The 25,628-nt window shown below is 31.7% G+C and overlaps 1 protein-coding gene across 1 annotated transcript in view; it reads right to left on the bottom strand.

Moving 5' to 3' along the window:
* The window catches only part of HMR-1_2 (Hmr-1p), a 129,193-nt gene that overhangs the window by 20,551 nt on the left and 83,014 nt on the right, over positions 1-25,628 (bottom strand). Inside the window, exon 4 of the mRNA XM_051215553.1 lies at positions 21,875-22,518. Coding sequence (XP_051073690.1) covers positions 21,875-22,518 — 644 coding nt within the window. The remainder of the gene's footprint in view (positions 1-21,874; positions 22,519-25,628) is intronic.

The following is a 25,628-nucleotide window of genomic DNA, read 5'->3' as shown; positions in this document are numbered from 1 at the left end:
TGTGTTTTAAGATCAGTGGAATGGGTTATTTACCGCAATTTATTTAGAACACAAATAGGTTAGCTCATACGTTTTCGTATCTGGGCATTATAATTTTAACAACAAGTATGCTTGGTACATGAATTCTTGTTGAGTTAAAGCACATTGTAGGAGAAACCATCCCATTGTTTAGAATATCTAGATGTGGCAAATTTGGTTCCCTTAAATGCACATAAAGCGATACCATACGAAGCAGTGAATTATTTATGTTTATATAAAATGGAAAGCACAAAATAACCTTTCGTATTATCATATAAATCTAAAGATCTTCGGAAACATTGGGATTTCCAATATAACTGTGTAATGTAAATCATATGGTTGTAATTATTACTGTTACTGATTAATTTCTGATTTAACTACAAAACTCATCAAGTCATTAAAATTCTGGATTCCATATCGTCAGTGTATTCGGCATTTAGAAGTGCTCCCAAATGCTCTGGTACGGCCGAGAGTGGGAAGAGCCCGCTCTCCCTCTTGAAGTGTTCTCAAGTGGCCACGTGCATATAACCACTGCCAGGAAAGCCCTACTCACTGCCTTCTTGCGGTGGGAGTGTTGTTTACGAAACTGAAAAGACGAATAGCGAATTTCCGGCGCTTTAACCGAATTGGCGGATACGGAGGATCCACCTAGGGGAGTTGGAAAATCCTGATTCCGAACCAATGGTGTACATGAACTCCAAGATCCTAAGGAAACAAATGGAATATGAACCTATTGTAGGTATCAGGCTATCATGGGACTTCATCTGACGTTACTCCACTGCCTTGTGGATTAGACCTTTAGGTCAAAGGCTTGGGGTGTGGCTCCTTAAGAAAACCGTCTACTTCGATTTGGGCACCCGGGCAGTATCACAGCCGTTACACAAATCAAATGAGTTTTGTGTTGCGCCAATGTTTATGTGTTTAAATAAATAAATACACGATATTTCAAAGTACCAAACCATACCAGACTAATTCCTCTACACTTCCTCCCAGTAATCAATAGCTTTTTCAATATATATCATTTATGAATAAAAAAACTATCTTTGAACAAACCATATCCCATTTAATCTTTTGAAGTGAATAAATTATCTGTTCATATTAACTTTAACATAATTGTATTTAGTATTTCAATAAGGATTAATGTGATATAATTATCATCTTTTAATCAGACTAAATCATTTAGACTATCGATACAACTGAATAAAGTGTGAACATTCTTGAAGAAAAGAAAATAAATAAATAAAATTATAACACTTAAACCTCATTGTCAACTTGATTTGAAATTTAGATTACTATTGACTAAATTTATTCATTTCATTAAATTAGTCAAATTATCCAACATAGTAACAAAAATTTATTTTTATAATTAAAACAGTATAATTATGATTTTATTTGTTTTAATTGATAATATAAAACCCACTTAAGTTTTATAAATAAACTTAAACTGTCATTGTATTATAGAATGTTATAATGATAGATATCTACTTTTGATTGATTAGAAGAAATAATTCAAACACTTCAATATTGTATTTTTTTTATTGCTTCATAATTATTCAAGAGGTTAGTTAATTAATCCATCGACTTGAAATAAAGGAACATTATGAAAAACTCTGTAATAATACTTAGTAATATGTCTTTCAGTGAAATTGAATACTGAAAATTAGTTCATTTAGTTGGATGTAGAATAATAAGTTTTCCTAAGATAGTAGGATGAAAAATATACGGATTGTTTATATATTTAAATAAAGAAAGAACTAACTATTGTCTTTAATTATTTTTAAAAAGAAATTATGATATATGACATTCTTCAGCAGTGCGCACCCACGATCCCGCACCCCGCGAGACTCGAACCCAGGACCTATCAGTCTCGCGCCAGGCGGTTAACCAACTAGACCACTGAGCCGGCATCCAACGGTGTTAATATCTAACTTCAACCAATCCACGAAGTTACCCAAATAATTAATTAATTAATAATGTATGTTAAGAAATTTACCTGTCATTTTAAAGTAGACTAGATTTCATTGGTGGGTAACTTATGATATATTATTCTTCATTACATTTTTACATTCATTGTGATAATAGAATGCAACTAAATATTTGACAGTATTATTTTGTCTATCTATAGTTGAAATGTGTATTTGTAAAGAATGTTATGCCTACTATAACTGCAATCTGAGAAGAAAAAAAGTAAATTGTCAGAGTATGCCTCATTTAAATTGCCATCGTTCATAACAGAGATTTCATGATGAGATAAATGTGTGCATGGACAGTTTAATGTATCAAGGTCCAACTGTCAAAGTAACAGGAAACGGGTAATTTTTAAGTACTTCAGAAAGAAATCATATTCAAATACCATTCTGTAAAGAAGCATTACGATGGAAGCTGTAATTACATGGTGAAATAGGAATGTATTGAGGCTATATACTACGTAAAATATAGTTTATAATCGTATTTATTTATACGTCTAAGTGACAATATTTCCATATAAAACCACTACATTCAGGAGATGATTGATTATTTTTTTGAAAATTATGTAACTAACTTATAGAAATATCTTGGTATAAAAACTTATAAAGTATTAAATTTTTAGTTTACATCGGTGGAATGAAGTGCCTGTTCAGAGCCTTCTTTTTTTTCACTAGTCATCAAACTAAAATCAGTCCGTGATGCAAATTGCATAAATATCTTAATTTATTAGCACAGTTTGAAGAATAGTCTTAGACTTTGACGAAATAAATTTGTCCAGTACTTTTTGGTTGTTGCTGATGATTTTGATACTGAAAGAATAATTTTACATGGAGTTTTAAAAAAATAACATTGTGTTTTATAAGATACCGTATTTTTACAGTTTAAATCACAGATGGATCTTAATTAGACCACCATTGGAAACCTGGAAGAACTGAACAGCCACTTCGTCCTAGTATGGAACCCCCGGCAGTATTATCAAAACAACAATATCTCTTAAATGTATAAAGTTCTCTGACTTGTTTAGTGATTCACTTTTGTTAAATAGCGTTCTGTAGATATTGTTGAATTTCATGGATTACAACACAGAATAATTTTAAATTGACAACAACTGGAAACCAGGATATACTAAATAGCCGTTTCACCCTGGTATAGGACTCTTCAATAGTGCGTTTATACAATCCCACTACGGATCAAGTCCAAGAACAGATTTCACGGAAACTCTTAACTTCTAGATCAATGAGCCGATATCCAATGATTTATATTTCTAACTCCTATCAGTTTGCGATATTATGCAACCACTTTCTAATGACAATGAAAAGTGACTAATTCACATTCGACATTGTTGAACTCTCCTAGTCATATCTCACTAGAAATCCAGGAGTCTCATACAAGTGTGATACAGTTGTTCAGTACTCCCTAGTTTTCAATGGCTGTTATTCCGTGAGGACAGTTTTTATCTTTAAAGTTGATTCTGCAAATTATTTGATAAGCTTTGGTAGAATTTTAGATTCTTTGTTGTTAATTTAACTTGTATTTTTAATGACTGACATGTTTAAACTAGAAAAAGGTATTTAAAATAATCCAACGTTGATAAAGAAAATAAATTAGAAGAAAAACACGAAGTGATATAAAACACACAATTATCTTCATACTACTGATATAGTGTAATCTAATATTAAAGTAGAAAGATGAACAAATATCATATCGATGATCGAATAATTCTGATCATATACTCAAATATAATTGAACAATATAAAATTAATAGATTATACAATTTAATATTGAATAAATGTTTAACTTTCCACCTGTTATTCTATATTGGTTAATATTATTGAATGTTTATATTTTTCATTGTTTCTTATGTATAATAAAGATGAAAATGATGTAATCGAAACATTGTTAAAGAGATTTTTTTGATTAAGTTAAAAATATAAACAGGTGAATTTAATGAATATGAATAGTGGTATAATTCATTGACTATTACATCTAAACACTTTCAGGTTCTGAGAACAACAAAAGATGAAGGAAAGAAAGAAAGAAAATGAGTTCGATATCATATCTGTTGTATTGAGCAAGTAATATAACAATTAATTCACTACTCTGTTTACTATCAAATTACAACATCATAATAAAATGAATAGATTATATTAAACAATGTTATTATATTTTGTAATTTGTCAGTCATTAGTATTAAATAGGATCCATATTCAAAATGGGGGTAAGGAGGGGGCAATTTTCATCAAGTAATTGATGAACATTAAAAAAAAACCCAGAAAAACCTCAATGGAAAACATTTTCATTTGGGATAGAGTCATTTAACAATTAGATTAACAAAGTTAGTAGACGTTTGTTATGTGCAATAATACTCCATTTGAAAGTAGCTCTTCTGGTTATAGTTCTTTATAGTAAATATTGATAATTTAAAGCCAATTGGTAATCATTCATAAACTTTTGATTGGTTGAAAGTAGTTGACAGGATACCCCTGGTTGGACTTGCGAGTGGTTAGAACTCGTCAACAAGCCGTATTTGGAATCTTATGGGGACTGGCTCTCTCTGAGTTATACCATTACACATTACTTAGTTTCACAGTCTGAGATAATACCACTGAGTCATTAATGCCGGGAATGAACTCCTATAGGACTGAGGTATTTATACACATTGGTGACTAGTGTTATTTTTGTTTAATTCTTAGTGCTGATCAGATCCCCCAAAGATTTTACGTACACTATGCGGATTAATGTTAAGTAACACAAAACATATATTTAAAAAAATAATGCACTCCATGCCTAGTCACTTAGACTAGTGGCCACATTACAAATTGATCGATATAATTCGATTGACACTAAAAGATTACACAAATATGACATTTGTCTTTGTAATCTGTTTGACTGACTTACTGATTAAAGAAACAATGTTTTATTATTAATACAGGACTTTGCTCACTGTATAAAAATCAAACAATTCTTAAAAGATAAGATTTTAATGTGATCAAATATGTCTTACTTTAAATTTTTTATCTTTCGAAATAATATATTTATGCTAATTGATTAGAACTTCAGTACTGTACATATAAGCTACAAATCCTACACCAAACAGAACTCAATGTATTACTGAATATCAAATATTTAGTTAAAGTCTTGTATTTATTATGTGGAAAGTTGTGATTATTTATATGATTTAGCTAGAGATTGTTAATTCTTGACGTTCTATTCTACCTCTACCATTACTAGGTATTTCTTAAATAGAAGTCATATGAAGATTGTTTTGAACATAAATTAAAGTTAAAACATTGTTCCCAAGTAGGATTATTTATGAATTATAAATTAATAGAAACATGGAGAGTAAATACATTATGATGATTTTCTGGAGATTTCGTTTTATCTAATTGTAATTCTTTACTACAAACTAGAACCTTCTAAAAACGATTTTTGTCCCATTATTCTACTACAGTACATATCCAAGACCGTATAAAGCTAATCTAACGTTGCCTCGATTTATGTGGTTCGAATAAAAATTGAGCTATATTCCAAATATACTACCATTCAAATATAAGCCCTTCAATTTTGACTCAGCGGTTGAAGTATATTACGCTCTATATCGATCTTCAAAATTTTGTCTCGATCCGCTTTAGCAGTAATCTATAAACACTTCAAAATCCGTCCTATAATAACTAGATAAAACTGTTCAGTGTTTGGTTTGTTATGAAAATGGCCTACGGAATATTAACGTGTTCTATTCTGATAGTTTAGCTATTTTCTTATTGATTATTTTACTAATTCTTACGATGGAAATTGATGTTATTTATATACTACTTTTTTTCCTGAATATCCATTTGGCAAACACTTTTTTCTAGTGCATTACACTATTCTAAGTATTTCATCGAGAAAAAAAATACAAAAATAATTATATTCAAATTTAATGTTAGAATTATTAAGTCAATCTGACTGACTAGTTATTTTCTTCAGATAAAGTTTTATTATTATAAATTCTTAATCATTAAGAATGTTGTGATAAATACTTATAAAGTAGTCCATTTCGTAAAATAATCTTTATTTCACTTTTGATAGTTTAGATTATGAGTCAGTTGAAGCTAGACCATCAGTGAAGTTCAACCTGGTCTGTTGTGAGATAGTAACTCACTGAAGACAGTGGTGAATGTGTCTCTCGATTTCGTGGATTAGTTGAAGTTAGATATTAGCACCATTGGATGCGGGCTCAGTGATCTAGTGGTTAAGCGTACGCATGCGAGACTGATAGGATCTGGGTACGGATCCCACGGGCGGGATCATGGATGTATACTGATGAGAAGGCCCATACTAGGATGAAATGGTCTTCCAGTGCTTCCAGGTTTTCCATGGTGATCTAGCTTCAATTGATTCATGAACTCAACTATTAAAATTACTATAATATCCACAAAACCCCTTCTAATATTAATCCTTATTTCATTCATTTTTTTTCTCTTCATTTTTCTAAAGTGATATCCGACAAAATAATTATAGTTGTTATCACATTAAATGATTATATACATTAATAATGATAAGAAATATTTAATTATTTAGTATCATTTGTATAGTATTCTTAGATGAATGTGAAAATATGATGTTTCATTGAAATAATTAAGTGTATAATTAATATGAATTAAAAGTTGATTGATGGTACTACTATCAATTGTAAAGAGAATTTTATATAGGTTTAGTTATCCATTTCTTTTTTCTAAATCTTTGATTCAATCCTTTATTGACCTTATTCAATTATCTATAAATTTTAGTTAAAGATTACTCTCATTACTTGATAATAATGGGAAGAGAAATTTCTTTCCTTTTTTTTGTTGTCGTTTATTTCATAATGTGTGTTAAGTTTTAAAGTAACTGAAAAAAAGTTTAGAAGAATTTCATATCACACTTAAATTCTTCTGACGTAATTTATCATACCTAAATAGTAGGAAGCATCGAAGGAGGTGTCAGAAACTCCAAGATGTGTGCTTATCTATATGACTTGTGAAGATGATAAGTTGGTTTATATTAATGTATTTGCAATTTTTTTCAAAATCCATCATGAACTGACACCATTAAAGTTATTACTGTCCATTTGACTTGTAACAGTTTCTATTTTACAACTTAATAGTTGAATTCATGAGTCAGTTAAAGCTAGACCATCATGGAAAATATAGAAGGACTAGACGGCCGTTCCATCCTAGTATGGGCCTCCCCATAACTGTACATCTACGATCCCGCCCGTGGGATCCGTACCCAGGACCTATCGGTTTCGCGTGCGAACGCTTAACCTCTAGACCATTGAGCCGGCATCCAATGGCATTAATGTCTAACTTCAATCAATCCATGAAATTGAGAGACGCATCCACCATTGCTTTCAGTGAGTTACCATTTCACAACAGATCTGGTTGAACTTCACTGATCTCCACAAAACCCCGTTTCTGATATTTTACAGTCGTTGACCTTAAAGACTGCATCTGGTTAGACTCTATTCTGACATGTGTATACTTAACAGGTTACCTTAATATTCTCACTTAGTCATAGGTTTTTTATATTTTAGTTGATTAGTGGCTAGTAGTATAATACAGAACTCGATGGTTCAATCAATAACTCGTTAGAATTTGAAGTGGAAAGTACTGAGTTCAAGTCTTACTGTCAAAGTTGACGCCAGAGTACAGGGAGAATCCCGAATAGAATGAAACGTGTTGTCTGAACTTCATTGCCAACCACTAACTTTACTGTGTCCGAAATTATTCACTCGATAGAATGAACAAGATTGACAATATGACAGATTATAGATATTTTCAAGATCAATTATAAATAATCGTAAATGGAAGGAACAATAAATAACCAAAAACAAGTTACTTCGTTTGTTATAAACAATGTCTTGATACATTTTGAAGTTAATTAACCCCTGAATTATTTCTTTCTGATTTAGTCTTTCTGATTCAGGTATAGGAACACTTTGAATAGATGTCAAATAAAAACATGGGCATTAGAGGGAATGGTTGTTCAGAGATTCAATCTAATTGTCAAAGCATATTCAGTAGAAAAGATAGTGAATTTTTTGAAGAATTCTAGATCTCAAATGAAAAAAGTCAAAGTGAACCACATTATTTCAAGTTAGCCATAATGCTATTCCAAGCTAAGTCCCGTTAGACATAAATAATACAGAACTCGTTACAAATATTTATGGGGCCAATATAGGTCTCTTCACATTAACATCGAGAGAGGAAACTAATGAAATAAAAATTCAAGTTTCAAATCAAAATATCAATAGTAGTAAAAATTAATAATAAGGAATTGGACCTGAAAAAACCCAATTAAATTAGTAAATGACTGTACAAAATATTAATGAGAGCCTAATTTACGCCACTGAAATCTATTTTAATCAATGCCACCTAAGGTCTCGAGTCATTGGGTATGATTATGACCTGAACCTCAACATATAGGTCTGTATCTCAGCACGTGGCTCAGTGTTTCAGTCACTGACTTCATGAGTTAATGCCAAGTTTTCGTTTGGCTATTACTAGTCTTCTTTCAATCTACCTCATTACCAACTACGATTATACTTCAGGAAAGGCCATGACTATGTTAGTTTAATGCATCCCATAATCACCACAGTCGATTGAGTTTTGTAGCTTCATTAATCTATTTATCATTTATAACTAATTCAGTCATTATTCACTCAATCTTTTTACTATACACAATTGGTACTACGACGATGTTTATAGTCAAATACCAGCTATCCACTCATGTTTATTTCTTTTCAAAGATATATTGCATAAAGCTTATTAAACGATTAAATTCATGTTTAACATTCTATCATTCAAAATGAATCTATATTCAAAGTTTATTTCGATAAAATATTTACTTCGAAACAATCATCAAGGCACGTGTTATTGTGAGGCAATATAATAGAGATAATTTAATGAATATATATATTTCCGAATATACATGTTATCTTCAACAGACTCATATATTAATAATAACTAGTAGTAATCTATTTTTTTTCGTGACAAAAATGCCATGTGACTAGAACAATTAAGCTTGTTAACTGTTTAACATCATTTCATAAATTGGATAAGATTCTACAGTTTAGGTTATAGTTATTCTCTAATAATTTTGTTCAAAAAAGGTTTATTTTGTAATTGGGTATGTCATGTTACTGTTATGTTTATTTTAAAAATATACTGTATGCATATGTCGAACACTGTTGTTCATTTTTGTGTAAAGGTCTAATCATAACAACAACAACAACGAAAGATATCGTTAACATTACCTCAAAAATAATAAAGAATACATATGTTGCATGAAATAGTTCAATTTGTATGACCCTAAAAATACTTGGTCATAGTTAGAATTAGACACACAAAAAGAATTACAAAACAAGACTGATGATTTGACATGAATGTTTCAAATAATTACACACATTATTCTTACTATTGTACTTAAAAAAAATAGCTCAATATTAGATCTGTTGGTTAACTGTAGTTTTCTAAAATCTTAGGTATGAAGTTGTATTTCGTGTACTTTATGTAGAATAAAATTCATTTGTGCTGATGAATCCAATAACAATTATATCCAAAGTGATTTTATTAATGTTGTCAACACTAAATCACAATTGGGTAGATAAGTGAATGAAGTTAGGTGTCATAATTCAAAGTTAATGGATTTATGAATTTCGCCTTGTACGTCTGTTCGTTATATATCAGTTATCCGGGAAGTTACAACTCTTTATCAGCTGTTGATAGTTCTCCAATGTATGATGAATTGTTTGTTCGATTTCTAAGAGTTCAATCTTTAGTTAACTCCATTTATCTCATCAGCAGAACAGTAGAGTGAAATTAATTAACCAAAGTTTCATTGAATTGGAGAATGATAACTATCAAATGAGAAAGATGTGTTTCTTTTGGTTGAAGAGTCGGATTTCAAAAAAGTCAAGTTACCCATTAGAAGAGATAAATTTAACTTCTACACATAATGAAAAACAAATAGTATTTGATATCCTGGAAACAGTTTGCAGTCATGAAATTCGCTCTGAATTAAGTCATTTTTTCTATTCACGCCAACTAACTACCATAGCATATAGTATCAAACTGAAAGTTACCGTTATAGAAACGAATAACTCATCCTGAAGGCAGCTGCTAATAAATGATATTGAAAGCTCTACAAATATTCTTTATAATCTATTGAATGGTGTCTTAGAGTATTATTTTTGTCAACACTTTAACTCATGCTGAATATAAGGAGGATTCATCTATTAAACGAGATAATTCCTTTGTATAATAATGATCGAGTGATTCTTATTAGTAAAGACACGAAAATCAAATCAGAATACATAAACTTTATTGAACGAGGCAATTATAATACAAAGTCGAAGGACAATGAACAAGAAAGTTGATTCAGTAGACATTTTACCATATAACTAATACTGACATTCACTTATCTAAAAAAATGATATATCCAGAAGAACGAAACAATATTCAATGAATTTCATATAAGTAAATCATTCAAAATTAAATTATCTCATTTTCACTAAACTTAGGCGTCTACTTTGAATAAAAGAAATATCTACGAAGATATCTATTTAAAATATATGTTTTTGTAAACGATAATTAGTTAACAACCTACATTATTCAATATGCTTTTAGAACAGGAAATGTTAAAGTAAAGAAACAAGGTTATTTGTTGTCAATAGGTTAATTAGTTGATCTATCAGTTGTTATGTCATATTGAGAAATAAGATAGTGACCTTTGTTTTGTGACAGAACTATAACATACACTTAACTATTATTATAGTATTTATCAAAGAGTTTAATATAGATTAGTTAACGTTATTATTGTATTATGAATTTTGAAGAGATTTAGTGAAATATTCAGTGGTATCTTAAGTTATTTTTATGAGTATGGATATTGGGTGCCTCTTTAACATACAGAAAGACAAAATATTATAATTAAAGTAAGTACAAGTGTTTTGGTAATTTTATTTCTAACGTAGTTTTTTCTAAACTTTTGTTAAAATTTGGGATGATCAGAGGGTAAAGTAATTTAATAACCAATTTTGAATTAAAGTATTATCATTTATGTTTACAAAAAAGGTGTTTTGAGTTATATATGTTCTTCAGTTGTAGGAATATGGCCTACAATCGAAGAACATATATAACTCAAGACAACTGTCAACCAATATCAAAGTTCGAAACTTCGATAAGAATATCAAGACAGTTCTACTGTACGGAGCTGAGACGTGGAGAACTACTACAACCATCGTCAAGAAGGTATAAGTATTTGTAGACATTTGTCTACGCAAGATACTCAATATCCGTTGGCCTACTGTAAGAGAGGATAAACTAACTTCCACCTGAAGAGGAAATTAGGAAAAGGCATTGGAAGTAGATAGAACATACATTGTGGAAATCATAAAACTGCATCATGAAGCAAGCCCTAACCTGCAATCTTGAAGGTAAATGGAAAAGAGGAAGGCTAAAGAACACACTGCGTCGAGAACAGGAAGTAGACAACAAAGGAATGAATAGCAACTGGAAATAACTGAAAAGGATCGCCCAAGACAGAGTTGGGTTGAGAGCGCTGATGGATGGCCTATGCTCCTCGATAAGAAGTAACAAGCGTATATAAGTAAGCAAGTGAAAGACTATGCATCAGATACATTATTTGCATTCTTATCACTAATATAAAGCTTTTAATTTTTAATATGATCAATCCCTGGATGTATTCTGACCCCATGAACATTAATTATTTAATTATTTAATTTTGTTACCTGAAAGGTTGGATGAAGTAAACCCTGAATATCTGTTTTTTTCTTATGCAAAAGGCAATTCTTTTATTGTTCTATTTTGAGTGAAAGAAAAACTTATTCGATAAGGTAGTCTGACTGAAATATTACTAGGAACAATATACTGAAAAGATTTCTCTATTACGTCTTCCACTTCATCACTACAGAAATATATGTCACACTGTATGAAATCAAAATTGTTGGAAATTCTACTAGTGTATTTGAACTTTGAAAACGTTTATTTTAAGAATTAAGATATCGGATACCCGTTGTAATCAAACTTTATTCCAAATCTAGTCCAGTATGAACGGAATGGAGAATAATTGGTAGACTTCAAAACCACATAAAACATTTATTGTCCTGGTGAATATATTTGACAAGATTATGCTCTTTGATTTGAGGCCCATTTCCATTTAAAAACGAAAGCTTCATAATGAAATCCATCAACTAAGAAAACAGAATCTAACCTAGGGAATAATTGGAATATTCGAAATACTCAGATGTTAAATTATCAGTGATATCTTGAATATCATGAATTATTTTAAAGCAATTTAAAGTGTAATTTTCTAGATTATTTAGTTATTAGTGATCTTTAGAATGGTAAACTTTTAGATTGTTTGGGATCAGAAAATATAGTTGTCTTTAGATTTTTTTGAATGTTAAGTGATTAGTAGGAGAAACATCATTTATTACAAAATTGTAGGCCAACCATGTTGACCAGTACAAATCAACACATAACATAGATGCGGAACATTTGAACAGTTGTTTCTAATCATCTAACATGAAGTTTATAAAATGGTTTGTATGTTTTATTGAGTCTTCAAAAGTCCAGCCTCATTGACTCAATAAAATATCTTTTTAACAACAGATTCAGGTAACAAACGTTTTAAGAAACTATTGTATAATGAGCTACATTGTATTGTCACTAACAATGATAACCAGTAAACGTGATTATTTGACTTGATTCTTTTGTTCGTTTCAAACAATTCAAGTTTATATTGGCTAAAGATTACTACATAAACAAACATGAGATTAATTCAATAAGCTACTGAATTACAATAATCATCTTTCCTCCAACATGCATCAGCTTTTTTCGAAATGTCATGATAAATGATGTGCTACCTCTTAATTCTGGTGATTATCAATGTAGTATACATATTTTTTTCTAAATAATAGTATATCCTCTTTGAAAACGGAAAGCAGATAGCATATTCCTAGCTAAACCTTCGGGGAAATTTCAACCAATCATGAATAGTGGAATGATTCACATGCTAGAAGAATAATGTAACAGATGACTTATTATAAATTACATTATTATGATTTGATTGGTTATTCATTTCAGTCCGCACCCTTTATATTTTTGTCTATAGTGATCAGCCCTGGCTAAAAAACTGAACACCTATATTTATTATTGTCTAAGGGTCAGAAAATCAAACAACATGAATTGTAGTGATTATGAACTTGCTTCTGTTCTTTCTATTTAAAATTCTAGGTTCATGTCACCTAAACAAATAATTCTGATTGTTTGAACTTTTTGACTATTTTCGTCCATAAGTGATTATTTGGATTTTTAAAGTTTCCTTTTCATTGAGAAATTCCCAAAATACAAAGTTTTATGGTCTTCGAGACTTCCAAGCCAACACAAGTGATGTTTTAGAATAGATGAAATAAATTAGCTCAACTGAGAGTTTATAAATTGACTGTTTGTTTTGTAGCATAAATCTGTAAGTAGCTTATCAGTAATTATGCGTTATTATTCATCATGACAAAAATATTTTAGAAGCATTGTATATTGAATAAAAGATGTTTTATTAAAAAACAGACATTCAAACTGTTCACAAGAAATAGTAACAGAGGACCCAACTGTTCTTGACTCATTATCTTGAACTATAGATTTCTGCTACTTAAAATTAAAACTTTCTTAGCAGACACTTAATGAGAGACAAGTTACAACAAGAGGAAAACTATATATTTTCCACTTATACATATTCTATAAAAAAGCGATAAATACAGTATTATACTTTTGGTACAATACGGAATTTTCGGCATAAAGTATTTCGACAAGTTTCTTTTACTAGGCAAAACAAAACAAAAAAAATTGATGACCGAATACATTTATACATAAATTAAGTAAATAAGCTACCTGGAATAAACCGTAATGTTTTTTATGAATATTAAAATCTGTACATTTGAGTTAAAAACGTGTTTTAGAAAACAAGTTATTGACTAGATAAGCAATAACAACCTGTTCGTCACATAGTACATTTTCTAGATAAGGTATTGTAGGACTTTCATATCTTTGCTTGCGTGCATTGGTTTTAACATGCTGACGTCTCGTTCTATCAGAAGATGTACAAGAAGAAAAATACGAATAAAGTGGATGGTTATTATCTGACGCGTTAACATCTGACGAGAGTTTGCAAGACTCTAAATGTCTATCCACAGTCATAATAATAATTACCCTAAAATATTCACTACAAACACTGCTAACTGTAATCAGCACTTTCTTCAGTATAACAAACTTTTATTCTGAAAACCACAGGAAAGAATAATGGAGAACAGCAACGGATAATAAGTAATATGCAAGAATTGACAAATTGTAAGAGTAAATGTCGAGTAATCCCAAAAGCATGCAACCTCTTAATGTAGTAAGTCAGACGGAAATGTTTCTTCGATAACAATAAAACATGAGAAAATCACGAGAGATCAAGGGAAAGATATACACTAAGATAAATGACTTTTGACATCGTGTTTATCAAAGTCTTTAATAGTACAAGCTTTATTGGATTCCAACAGGGAGTTTAGATGCCGTTCATGTCTCAGGCCAAATGTAACTGTTTGACATTTAGACAGATTAAGTGTGAGACCATTAAAACATAGCACCATTCAATACGAGATAAAAACTTATTCATTTCAAAGGGATGTAAATAGGAAGGGATAGGCATACATATAGTGAGATCGTCCGCATATTTAACAAAAGAGTTTTCTGTGAAAGATGGAGGATCTTACACAAAAAACGATAAAAGCGGGGAACGAACAGCTCATTGTGACACACTTTTATGAGACAGTAAAGACGTCGAACACTTTACTCTGAATACAGTGTACTATTCTCTTTCAGAGAAGCAAGAACATAGTCAGTTTGTTATCCAGTTATCAGTGTTGACGCTGAATAACTTTTTAAGTTGTTGTTTTGGAATAGAGTCAGAAGCAAAAGTATAATCTGGGAAAGTGCATCGAACATACTTCTTACCTTTTCTAAGCTAAACACTATACTATGATGCAGAACAACAGCAGCATCTAAGGTGCTTCTTTTGCATTTGTGAACAAACTGATATAGACCAATGTGCTCTTTTAGTTCAGTTCGATGTGAGAGTATCACTAATTGTTCGACAACTTCGAGGAAAGGTGAAGTTATTGCCATGGGGCTAAATTTCACATTCTTATCGCCAGATACTTAGGTATTGGAATGATCTTAATCTTTTTCCACATTTTCGGTATGAGATTAGTTGCGAAGGATCTGTTAAAGATGCATTTGAATGGATAATACAGAATGTCAACAAACATTTTGTAAAGGAGGCTTGGGATATTTTCAGTTCTTAATCATTGGGACAAGTTAAGTGACTGGAGACATTTTCGGACATCATTTTCAGTGGGAATTGGGACAAAACTATTCATCAAACCTGTGGATATAGGAGGCATAACATCGAATGACTGACGTGCAAAAGACTTATTTAAGTCACAAACATTCATCTGGTTGTCACCTCTAATGTATTTCTCGCCTGTAAGCTTTTTAAATGGCTTCCATATACTTGAGGAGTTTTTACATGATAGGAGTTTCCGAGTAAATGTCGAGTTCAAACTTGTAATTTATTGGCTCTTTAGACTATTTAGCTTACAAACTTCATTAAAGTTTTTCTCCTTGTACATTCTTTCTTTTACCCTCCTAATCGCTCTAGTTGTAGAGATGTAAGTTGCTCAAAACTTACAAAAAGATTTTGAATGGGACAAAAAATTTCGAAACGGAATCTAAAATAACAAGTGATAACATCAACAGTGTTTTCCAATGAATCATCTATAAATAATCCTCAGTTAGTCGTACGAAACACGTTTCTCCGATTTTGGATATTTTCTTCTGAGTAATTCCTGCATTTAACTTTATTTATCTGATGTAAGAGTGTACTGTTTCCAAGCTTGCCATATATCTTAGGTAGAACACAAATTACACAATAATTAGAACTAGACGATGGAGCACGTTTATGAGCCATATATATTCCTACATCAAACTAAGTCTGAATGGGCATTCAAACGAGTGGGAGTATCTACTGCGTTTTGGTGATCTAGTGATGAAAGAAAGCTGCAGTCGTATGAATTAAAATCACCATGTATAATTGAAAGTGAATCATTGAAGGTAGTAACACCAAATTCAGTAAATTCATAAGCGAAAACGGATAATGCAGACGATGTGCAGTCGGGAATCACGTACATGTTGGTAACATAAACATAACTGCATTTTGAGATGGTGAAGATTTGTAACTCAGGTGGATGATTTTGATGGAGTTTTGTTCTCTGAGCTGGATGGTTTGGTCGTGGAGCTTTCATCGTTCTTCTGAACGACATCATCAGCACAAACTTCAGATGAAAGCTCCACGACCAAACCATCCAGCTCAGAGAACAGAACTCCACTTGATCAAGTGTTTTGGACGGCATCTTGAATAGTCGTTTAAAAACTTAAAACATGTCAAAACAGATCGACACAAGTTCATATTTGCAAATCTAGCTGCATCGCCGCCATGACTTTTTTTATTGCTTGATCGGTCCTGACGATAAATATTGAGATCTTGTAGTGATACTAAGCAACCGTCTTGTAAATCATTCAACCGAGATTATTGAATAGTGATTTCGCCACAATTATGGTACATGTTTAGACTTAGTAGGAATTGAAGATAGTCCACCTTGCCAATTACTGATAGTCAGTTAAAATTTAACAGTTCAGGAGTCGACATCTGCCTAATGTTTACTCTTTTCAATCCATATTGTCAGCCACCAAAAGTACACTTTTTTATGCTTTGTAAAGCGATAGCTCGTAAACTTTCATATGCGAGATTCAATGTTAGTTTGATTAATATATGCTAAAAGTTTAAAACTTAATGTAGATGATTACTTTCTATGAGACCAGAGTTTCTAAACCAAAGATCTTAGATGGAGCTTTGAGCTTTTTATGCCGCTCTGTTGACAGAGTGATTGTCATTTAGGGGATAATTTGTTGTAAGTCATTCTGCGTGCTTTTGATAATGACTCTGAAATATTGGGTACTTTTGTTCTCCACTAAGATTTCCTCATGACACCGAACGTGTAGACTTGAATATATGATACGTACTAACCATCATTTACTGTATTTCAAAACAGTGGCTATGCAACTTCCAGGAAACTGTTTAAAATATCTCAGGAATTATTTATTGATGTTGCAGAAATGGATAATTGTCATACCACAGTTTTCTTAGATCATATTATGTAAAGTTCACAGTGTTCATTTAAGTATTTCTTATGAAAAAGATCATTATTCATAAGATAGGCTTTAAAAATAGTTAGAATTTTAAGAAAAAGTAAAATGGTTTTATTTTAGGATTCACCAAAAGTAGAAAATGTTCCCAACCCTTGTTGCTACCTTGACGTGGTGGTCGGGCTTGCCTATCGTGATGAAGCAACCGAGCTATGCTGGCTGGAACAACAGTTCCTCAAGGTCCTACCATGTCAGACAGGTCGGTTGAAGAGCGGTAAGACTAAAAGCAACAAACCCAAGGTGCGAAGGCGAAATCGTACTTCTGACTGTACAGAGGTGTGACAGCAATAAGGTGTTTCCTTCAGACAACCAGCCTGACGGCGATGCTGCCTTCCCACAAGGAGGGGTGGGGTTAGAAATGGTCGACCCTGAAAATGCACACCTCGCCTTATCCCATGGATATCCGTCTCCGGCGGTAAGGTCTCAACAAGAACGGAGCTAACACAAAAGTTACCCATAAAAAGGTTGTGTGTGACCGACCTCAAGCAGTTGTCTCTTGGGCACTGCGGTCACGCTCTCAGGTCAGTAAGACCACCTCTAATTTAATTTCCTTTTCAGGTACCTCCAGAAGAACCGTTCCACGGTATGGGCAACCGGGAAGTGATAACTGTTCTCATACCTCTAACAGCACTCAAGACCACTGTATTCATAATCAACCTCCTAGAAAATGCTCTAATAGCATAATCAGCACAGTCAACGATACTGTTTTACATTTACCGGAATCAGTTCACTAAGGATGCATTACAACCATCATTAAATTTCACACGTGAGTAAATGTACTTACATACCATTTGATTAACTAAGTATGCTAGAAATTCACACTATAATTTCAAGATGATCTACTCATAATGTTAACATGCTTAGATTGATATCATGAATGGATCAATGTTAGACCACCATTGAAAATCTGGAAGCACTGGACGGTCATTTCGTTCTAGTATGGGGCTCCTCAGCAGTGCGCGACCACAATCCCGCACGTGGAACTCAAACTTAGGACCTTCGGTCTCACACACAAACACTTAACATTCATACCACTGAGCAGGCGTCCAACGGTGTTAATGTATATCTTCGAGCAATCAATGATCTTGCGCAACCCCTCATCCATTGTCTGGGTTGAACATTAACACATTTGAACGCCACCCCAGTGGTCTGAAGATTAAGTGTTTGTGTGCGAGACCGAAGGTCCTAGTTTCGAGTCTCACGTGCAGGATTGTGATCGCGCACTACTGAGGAGCCCCATACCAGAACGAAATGACCGTCCAGTGTTCCCAGGTCTTCAATGGTGGTCTAACATTGGTCCATTCATGATATTGATCAAAACTCAACGATCTCCACAACTCTATACTAATATTAGTATGTGTTTAGGAAAGTACTAACAAAAACTCAAATCAGTACATATAAAGAATGTGTCAACACTGAACTTTCTATAGGAGAAATTAGCTTTAAATTATTTATTCAAAATACTTAATAAATATGACTATTTTCGGGTGCTGTACTACAAACAAACTGCTACTATTACGAACAAAATGTTGATAATTATTTAGCTATAGACTTTTGTTAACAACGAACTCAATAGCTGAGAATTGTCTACTTTTAAATGACAATTGAAAGAAGGAAATCAGGCGGCGATATAAACTATGAAGTACAGCAATTATAAGAGCACCTTATAAAAAGAAGGATACATTAATATATATTTCTCGTTAACCACTTAGTATTTTTTCATACTAATCTAAATAAAAGTAATATAAAGAGTCTTAATAACTTGATAATATTTGAAGATAATCTCAGTCACTTAATGACGTTAGATAAGGACCTATTGAAATCAGGAAACTTCATGTAGTTGCTCCACTCTCGTCAACAGCATGTACTCAGTGATTCCTACAGGAATAAGCCCAAAACATTTAGATTTCTAGACGAGTACAGCATTATTAGGCGATTAAATCACAATCTACTTGTTTGATTTATTATAAATTTATTAGAACTTATTGTATAAACCATGGACAATGGTGTTACTTACAATGACATTGGATCAATCAAGAAGTATTTTAAATATTTCAGTTCAGATTATGAAGATATTTCACTGACGAATTCAGAATATAAAATCAACTCTTCAGTGTTTATTAAGCAATTGTGTATATTATATATTTCGAGGTTTACTTATTACTGGATTTTATTCTAGCTGGATAAAAATTCTCAGTTTCATAGATTTTTCAGCTGGAAAACATAAGCCTAAATTTTGTCTGTTTTTTTATTCTAGACTAAACCCAATTCATATAACTAACATTGTTTATGAATTCAGTAACCGACTGGTTCATCTTTGTGAATGGTTTTTGTTTAATTTGTCATGTTTATAGGGTCAACCCCTTCCTGATACATGTTATACAAATAGGTTGAATTCTTATACCACGCACACACATATGCAGATAAAGATGTACATGGATATTAATAAACGAGTAGACATTTCTAACCTATGCAGATCAAATTTTATGTTTGAAGGAATAGGTCTGAAATATTAACTGATATCACAAAGTTTTATTCAGCGTATTTTTTGCAATGCTGGCCAATCAGATTAATGAATCGCAACCATTCATCCATCAAAACCTCACTCTAAAGACATTATATTAATGGTTGTAAAAATAGTGTTACTTCGGGATTTGTTAGCACTAGCTTCATGCAAATCAAACAATGAATGATAGTTTCATCTCAGAACACTTAATTATTAGAAATTAGTAAGCTATAGAGGTTTCAATAAAAGTGTACTTATCGAATTATGTGATATACTTAGCAACACTGAAAAGAACATTCTGGTTAGACGAACAAATTTGGTGGTTGCATTGAAATATAGTCGTCTAACCTGTGTTGGTTATCCACGAAGACAGACTAATCCTGTGTCCCAACGAAATAACAAAGATTACAACTATTCGAACTCTATGTACTTTGTTAATGGTTATCGTTGAAGCCTAACCTTACAAGAATCAAGTGTTTATATCGTCTAACTCGTGAATGCATTACGTGACATTGAATATTGATGCTGGCTATTAAGATAATGCATACGAATCATTTCATTATTGTATTTTATTGTCTCACAGATGAAATATATCATTCTTTAATACTCATATTTAGTTAGGAATATACTTCACTGTGCATACTAATGACTGATTCATTTGGTGTTCATTAATTGTAAAATGGACCAATCCAGGTTCTAATTGATAGCAATGGAACAAAAATTTATCAAAATTGATAGTGAGGTAATTATCTATCGTTAACATTATGCGAAGCCAACATGATACCGTTAGTTAGCTGAGAATAAGAATGTAATCAATTATTAAAGATTCCCTGGTTGTATATTATCATCCTTAATATTAGATTTTAAGGTTATGGGCTCTATCCTCTTCTGGAGTTGTTGATCCATACTGCTGAGGAGTCCTAAACTAAAATTAATTTATGTATATGCTTCCTTAATGTTTAATGGTCATCCAACTAATTTTCGTAGAATCTGGTGAATTTTGATAAACATTAGGCGGAAAGTATGGAAAGTAACTAGAAGATATATAGAGCAAAAAAAATTAAAAGGGATTTCTTTCCTATACCCTCATCATCCTAGAACTTAACTCCTAATACATCATTTCAAAGTTAAAGACTATATCACTAATTTACAAAGTCTGAGATGTTGTTTCGGTAAACAACAGTATATGAATGCAACTAATGGTACTGAAAAGGAATTCTGACAAAAAATGAGGAATCTTTTAGAAACTCATTAATTAAATTGAGATTCGTAGTATGGGACAGTGCTAATCTGACTAAGTTGTCGTTCTTCTGAAGCAAAAAATAACAAATTTTTTAAAAAATTTCAGCTAATTGGAATAAATTGAAGTAACGAGCTGATGTGACTCAATGCAGACAAATTAGCTACATGTTTAAGGACTATTTTGTAACTTAGTTACTGGAACTTTTTGATCAATAACTGTACCAGTTACCTCCTATTGGACGAAACTCTGATAATTCAATGTTCATTGCTTGTAAGATGAAGATTAGAAGTATGATTAAAATGTGAAACGAATTTAACCATATTGTGAACAAAATGTAGGTATTCTTTCAATAAACTGTGATGGAATTTAAGGGAGATAAATTATTTTTGTATTTTAAGAATGGTATAATATAACTGATGCTACCTTTCTTTCGTAAAATATAGGATAACAGTTTAATACCGTCTTTCCGATCCGATTCAAGAAGTTGATGAATATCAACAATATGATAACTGTCTTTCAGTTTAATATTCCAAGTTTTAGTGTAAAGAATTAAATTTTACCCTTTTGCTATGATTTTTAGTTCTCTTTGTAGAAGGCTTAGTATATCATTTCACCTTTGATTACTTAGTAAAAATGTATACATTGATTTCTGTAAGGTTGTAATTTCTTCAGAGTAAGCCTAAGTATGTTTTGCTTCATACGGTTAAAATTGTTTTAATCCAAGATGGAAACTATTCAGTTACAGGTTGACAGATGTTATATACAAATATGTAAATTTTATTAATTACTTACTTCATAAATGACAGTCCCAACTGATGTATTTTCAGCTACACTGATATTATATACAGTAAATGAGAATCTGGGTTCGTTATCATTCATATCTGCTACTTCGATATCAATTTCCAGACGAGATTCACGTGAGATTGTTTGACCATTCAATGCGTTCTTTGAATCAATAACATTCGGACTGTAAGCAACTAAGACAAACCTATGTCTCGTTTCCATTTCTGCATCCAAATCTTCGGTCAATATTAAGTCAGGTTGACCTGAATTACTTACTTCCAGTTTAAAAGGACTTTTGAAAGGAATAATTGAACTGGATCCATCATTATGCCATGATTCAAGTCGATAATTTATTCTACTATGTTCAGCAAGTATATCAATATCTCTAGCTTTTGGTAGATCAATTCTCCTACCGGCTCGATAAAGTGCCTCTTTTAAACGTTTATGCCATCTAATTTGATCAAACTTTGGTCCATTGTCATTAAGATCATGTATACGAACAATGACATGATGAACTGCTCGAAGACTTCCATCAATTTGTACAGCATTAACATCAAAATGTACTGTTAAATCACCAGAGCTATTACATTTGATTTGATCCACTACTGGTATAGTTTTACTACGATTATTCTTAGATTTACCAGGTTCCAACACTGTGTTTGTTTAGTAGAATACAAAGAAAATCAGAATAAAAAAACACATTAGATTAATTGGCATACAGTAATTAACAGTTTTACTCATTTAGAGTAAATTACTATTTATATTTATCTGTGAATATTGGACTAACTTCATTATGTATTGTTTACTATCAGTGATATTAATTCCTAGGTTTTTTTCCCCACTACTAATACAATGTACTGACAAAATAAAGTATTACATCCACTGATTCAAGTTTATATTATATAAATCACCTTGTTCATGATTTATTCCAATGTGTACATCTTAGTAAATATAAAATTATGTTGACTTTATGGTAACTAATTACAATACTTCTTATCTATTATACTAAGCTAAAAGCGATCAATGATAAATGAAATTGTAGTATTCATAGGTAAATAAATAAATAAATGGATAAGATATTTTCTTATAGGGAAAATAAATTTTATATACTATGCCAAATATTACTTTTTATGTGAACAAATAAAAACATACGCATATGCCAAAGGGGAAAAAAGAAGAATAAAAAGTTAAAAGAAGAAGCGAACAAACATGGAAATGAACAAAATTATCATCAATTTAGTTATAATGTAATTTTTAAAGAGCTAGATAACAGTTGTTTCATTGACTAATACTATACTAAGCTCTATTTATCCATTGTATTATATTCATATGAAATTACAAAAAAAGAAAACACTATGCAAACAATTGTACAATCTATATTTGTGAATATTTTATTACAATTTTAGAAGTATTTAGTATCTTTGAGAAATAAATTTGTTGAATAGAGAAAGAACCATGAACTAAGGCAACATGTTCCACATATTAAAACGTAAATATCAATACTCTTCAATTGTTCAAAGAAATAGAAGTACTAGTTCAAATATTAGTATGAATACTATTACTACTATTGATATTAGTGATGGCGCTATTAATAGTAATTATGATGATGATGATGATGATGATGATGATGATGATGATGACAAAATAAGAAATATTTATACGGTTACATAAAAGTTGATTATTTATATTGACATATTAGGTAAAACGGGAGAAGAATGTTCATAAGATTTATTTATTTTGTAGTGAAATATCATACTTTATAGAAATACTTGTCCAAAAGATAAGAGATTATGCTAAATTATATACAGTATGGAATGATGAAAACTAATAAATGAATGATTTTTAACAAATATACACAAATAGAGAATGAAATTCCATGTACATATTGGGTTATCAACATTAATTGATAGAAGTTCAATAAAATACTGATCCGCTTATTTAATTGTCGTATAAGTTTGTAATCTTTACTGAGATCGAAACAAACAGAATACTTTCACTTGGTGTTGTTTAGTTGTATCTTCCTATTGTTATTTAGGACTGCAATTGATCAGTCTCTTTTTGGCATATGTGCATCCTGTGCGAACTGCCTCAATATTGCTTGAAGTTACAAGCTTTATAAGCAAAGATGGATAGTGGATAGCAATGGAATTTAGGATGAGCGTTTCGTCCTATTTGGGACTCGTCAGATGGATGTACCTGCATCCTAGACTTGATGTTCACTTTGAAACTCGAACCACTGCTAGCCACTGTCCATCTTTGCTTAAACAGAATACAGTTTCAGAGTGAGTTTAAATTTCTAGTTTGAATAATTGTTTCTGGTTAGCGTTTTTTTAGCGAGTTAGTTATCTACGGGATGGAGTCGCTAACCCCATGCCCAACCCTCCTCCGGGTTTGGGACCGGCAGAAGCCCCCGGAGGGACTCAAGGAGGAGGCGTAAAGAACACATTACGCTAGGAAATGGAGACAGACGTGAGAAAAATGAACAAGAATTGGATGGAACTAGAAAAGAAGGCCCAGGACAGAGTGGGTTGGAGAATGGTGGTCGGCTGCTTATGCTCCATTGGGAGTAACATGCGTAAGTAAGTAAGTTAAATTTCTACATACAGAGAGTTAAGTATGATAAAAAATTCTCTATTTTGATAAAGTTATGGCATATCACATTTTATCTGTATCCTATATAAAATTTCTTCACACAAATAGTCTCTGACAAAGTTTGAGAATTAATTAAAGTATAAAAAGTGAACTTTATCGCTAACCATAATCTAAGATGAATATTTTATTAGTAATGCAATGAAAGTAATATGTACTGATTTTATGTACAAATCTTACTTCAATGGTCAGGACAATCTATTATGAAATTCAGTGTATCTATTAAACGCCTAAACATAGAAATGTAATTAGAATACAGAATACCTAATATACCATTCCCTGAAAAGAAGACATATGTTGACAAGCAGAGCAACGCTGTGTGATGAAAGCTGCATTATAGATTCGTACTATGCAGTGTTATGTTGTGGTTTGTAGATTAAATCGAATAAATTGGCAGTATTATTAGATGAATGACATGTAATTTAAGCTTACCAATTTATTTTAAAAAAAGTGGGAATGTAGGACGGTACCATCAATCTATAAGCAGCAACACAGAGCTAATAATGTTAAACACATGAAAGACATCCTTGTTTAGGAATGCTAACAACAGATATTTGGCATAATTGTATTCATTGTATTAGAAAAATATTTTAAACTATGAAATGAATTACCTCCAATGTAGCTTATATTCTATCTAAAGTTATTGAACAGAGCAGCATGATAAAATATCACAATAAGCAATTGAATGAGTTGTTCCAAATTCAACATTCGATTCACACAAATTTAACTTCATTGAAAAATCATTCAATAAAATTCTGCATTGTTGAGGTGAACGGAGTGTGCTGTAGTAGTTCTCCAAGTTTCAGCTCTGTACAACAGAACTGTCTTGACGTTATGTTGGAAACTCTGATTTAGGTTTTGGCTAACAGTTCTGACACCGGTCTTCAATTGGAATGCACTTGTCAGCTGTCCTCCATGCATGAATTTACAGTGTGGTCCGTCATATGAATTCCGGATGATCTTGACCATGTTCTCAGGTACATCGTAGTATCGAGGCACACTACGTAAAGTTTTCCTACGCAAAATGTCGAGTATTTCCGCATACTCAAAGCAGCTGATGTATAGTGACAAGTTCCATTCATATAATTGCTCAATAACGATCTGTAGTGTCGTG

Source organism: Schistosoma haematobium, chromosome 1 (genome assembly GCF_000699445.3).
Source record: "Schistosoma haematobium chromosome 1, whole genome shotgun sequence".
NCBI classification, from domain to species: domain Eukaryota; kingdom Metazoa; phylum Platyhelminthes; class Trematoda; order Strigeidida; family Schistosomatidae; genus Schistosoma; species Schistosoma haematobium.
Note: the sequence above shows the minus strand (reverse complement) of the source record. Positions and strands in the feature narration are given on the sequence as shown.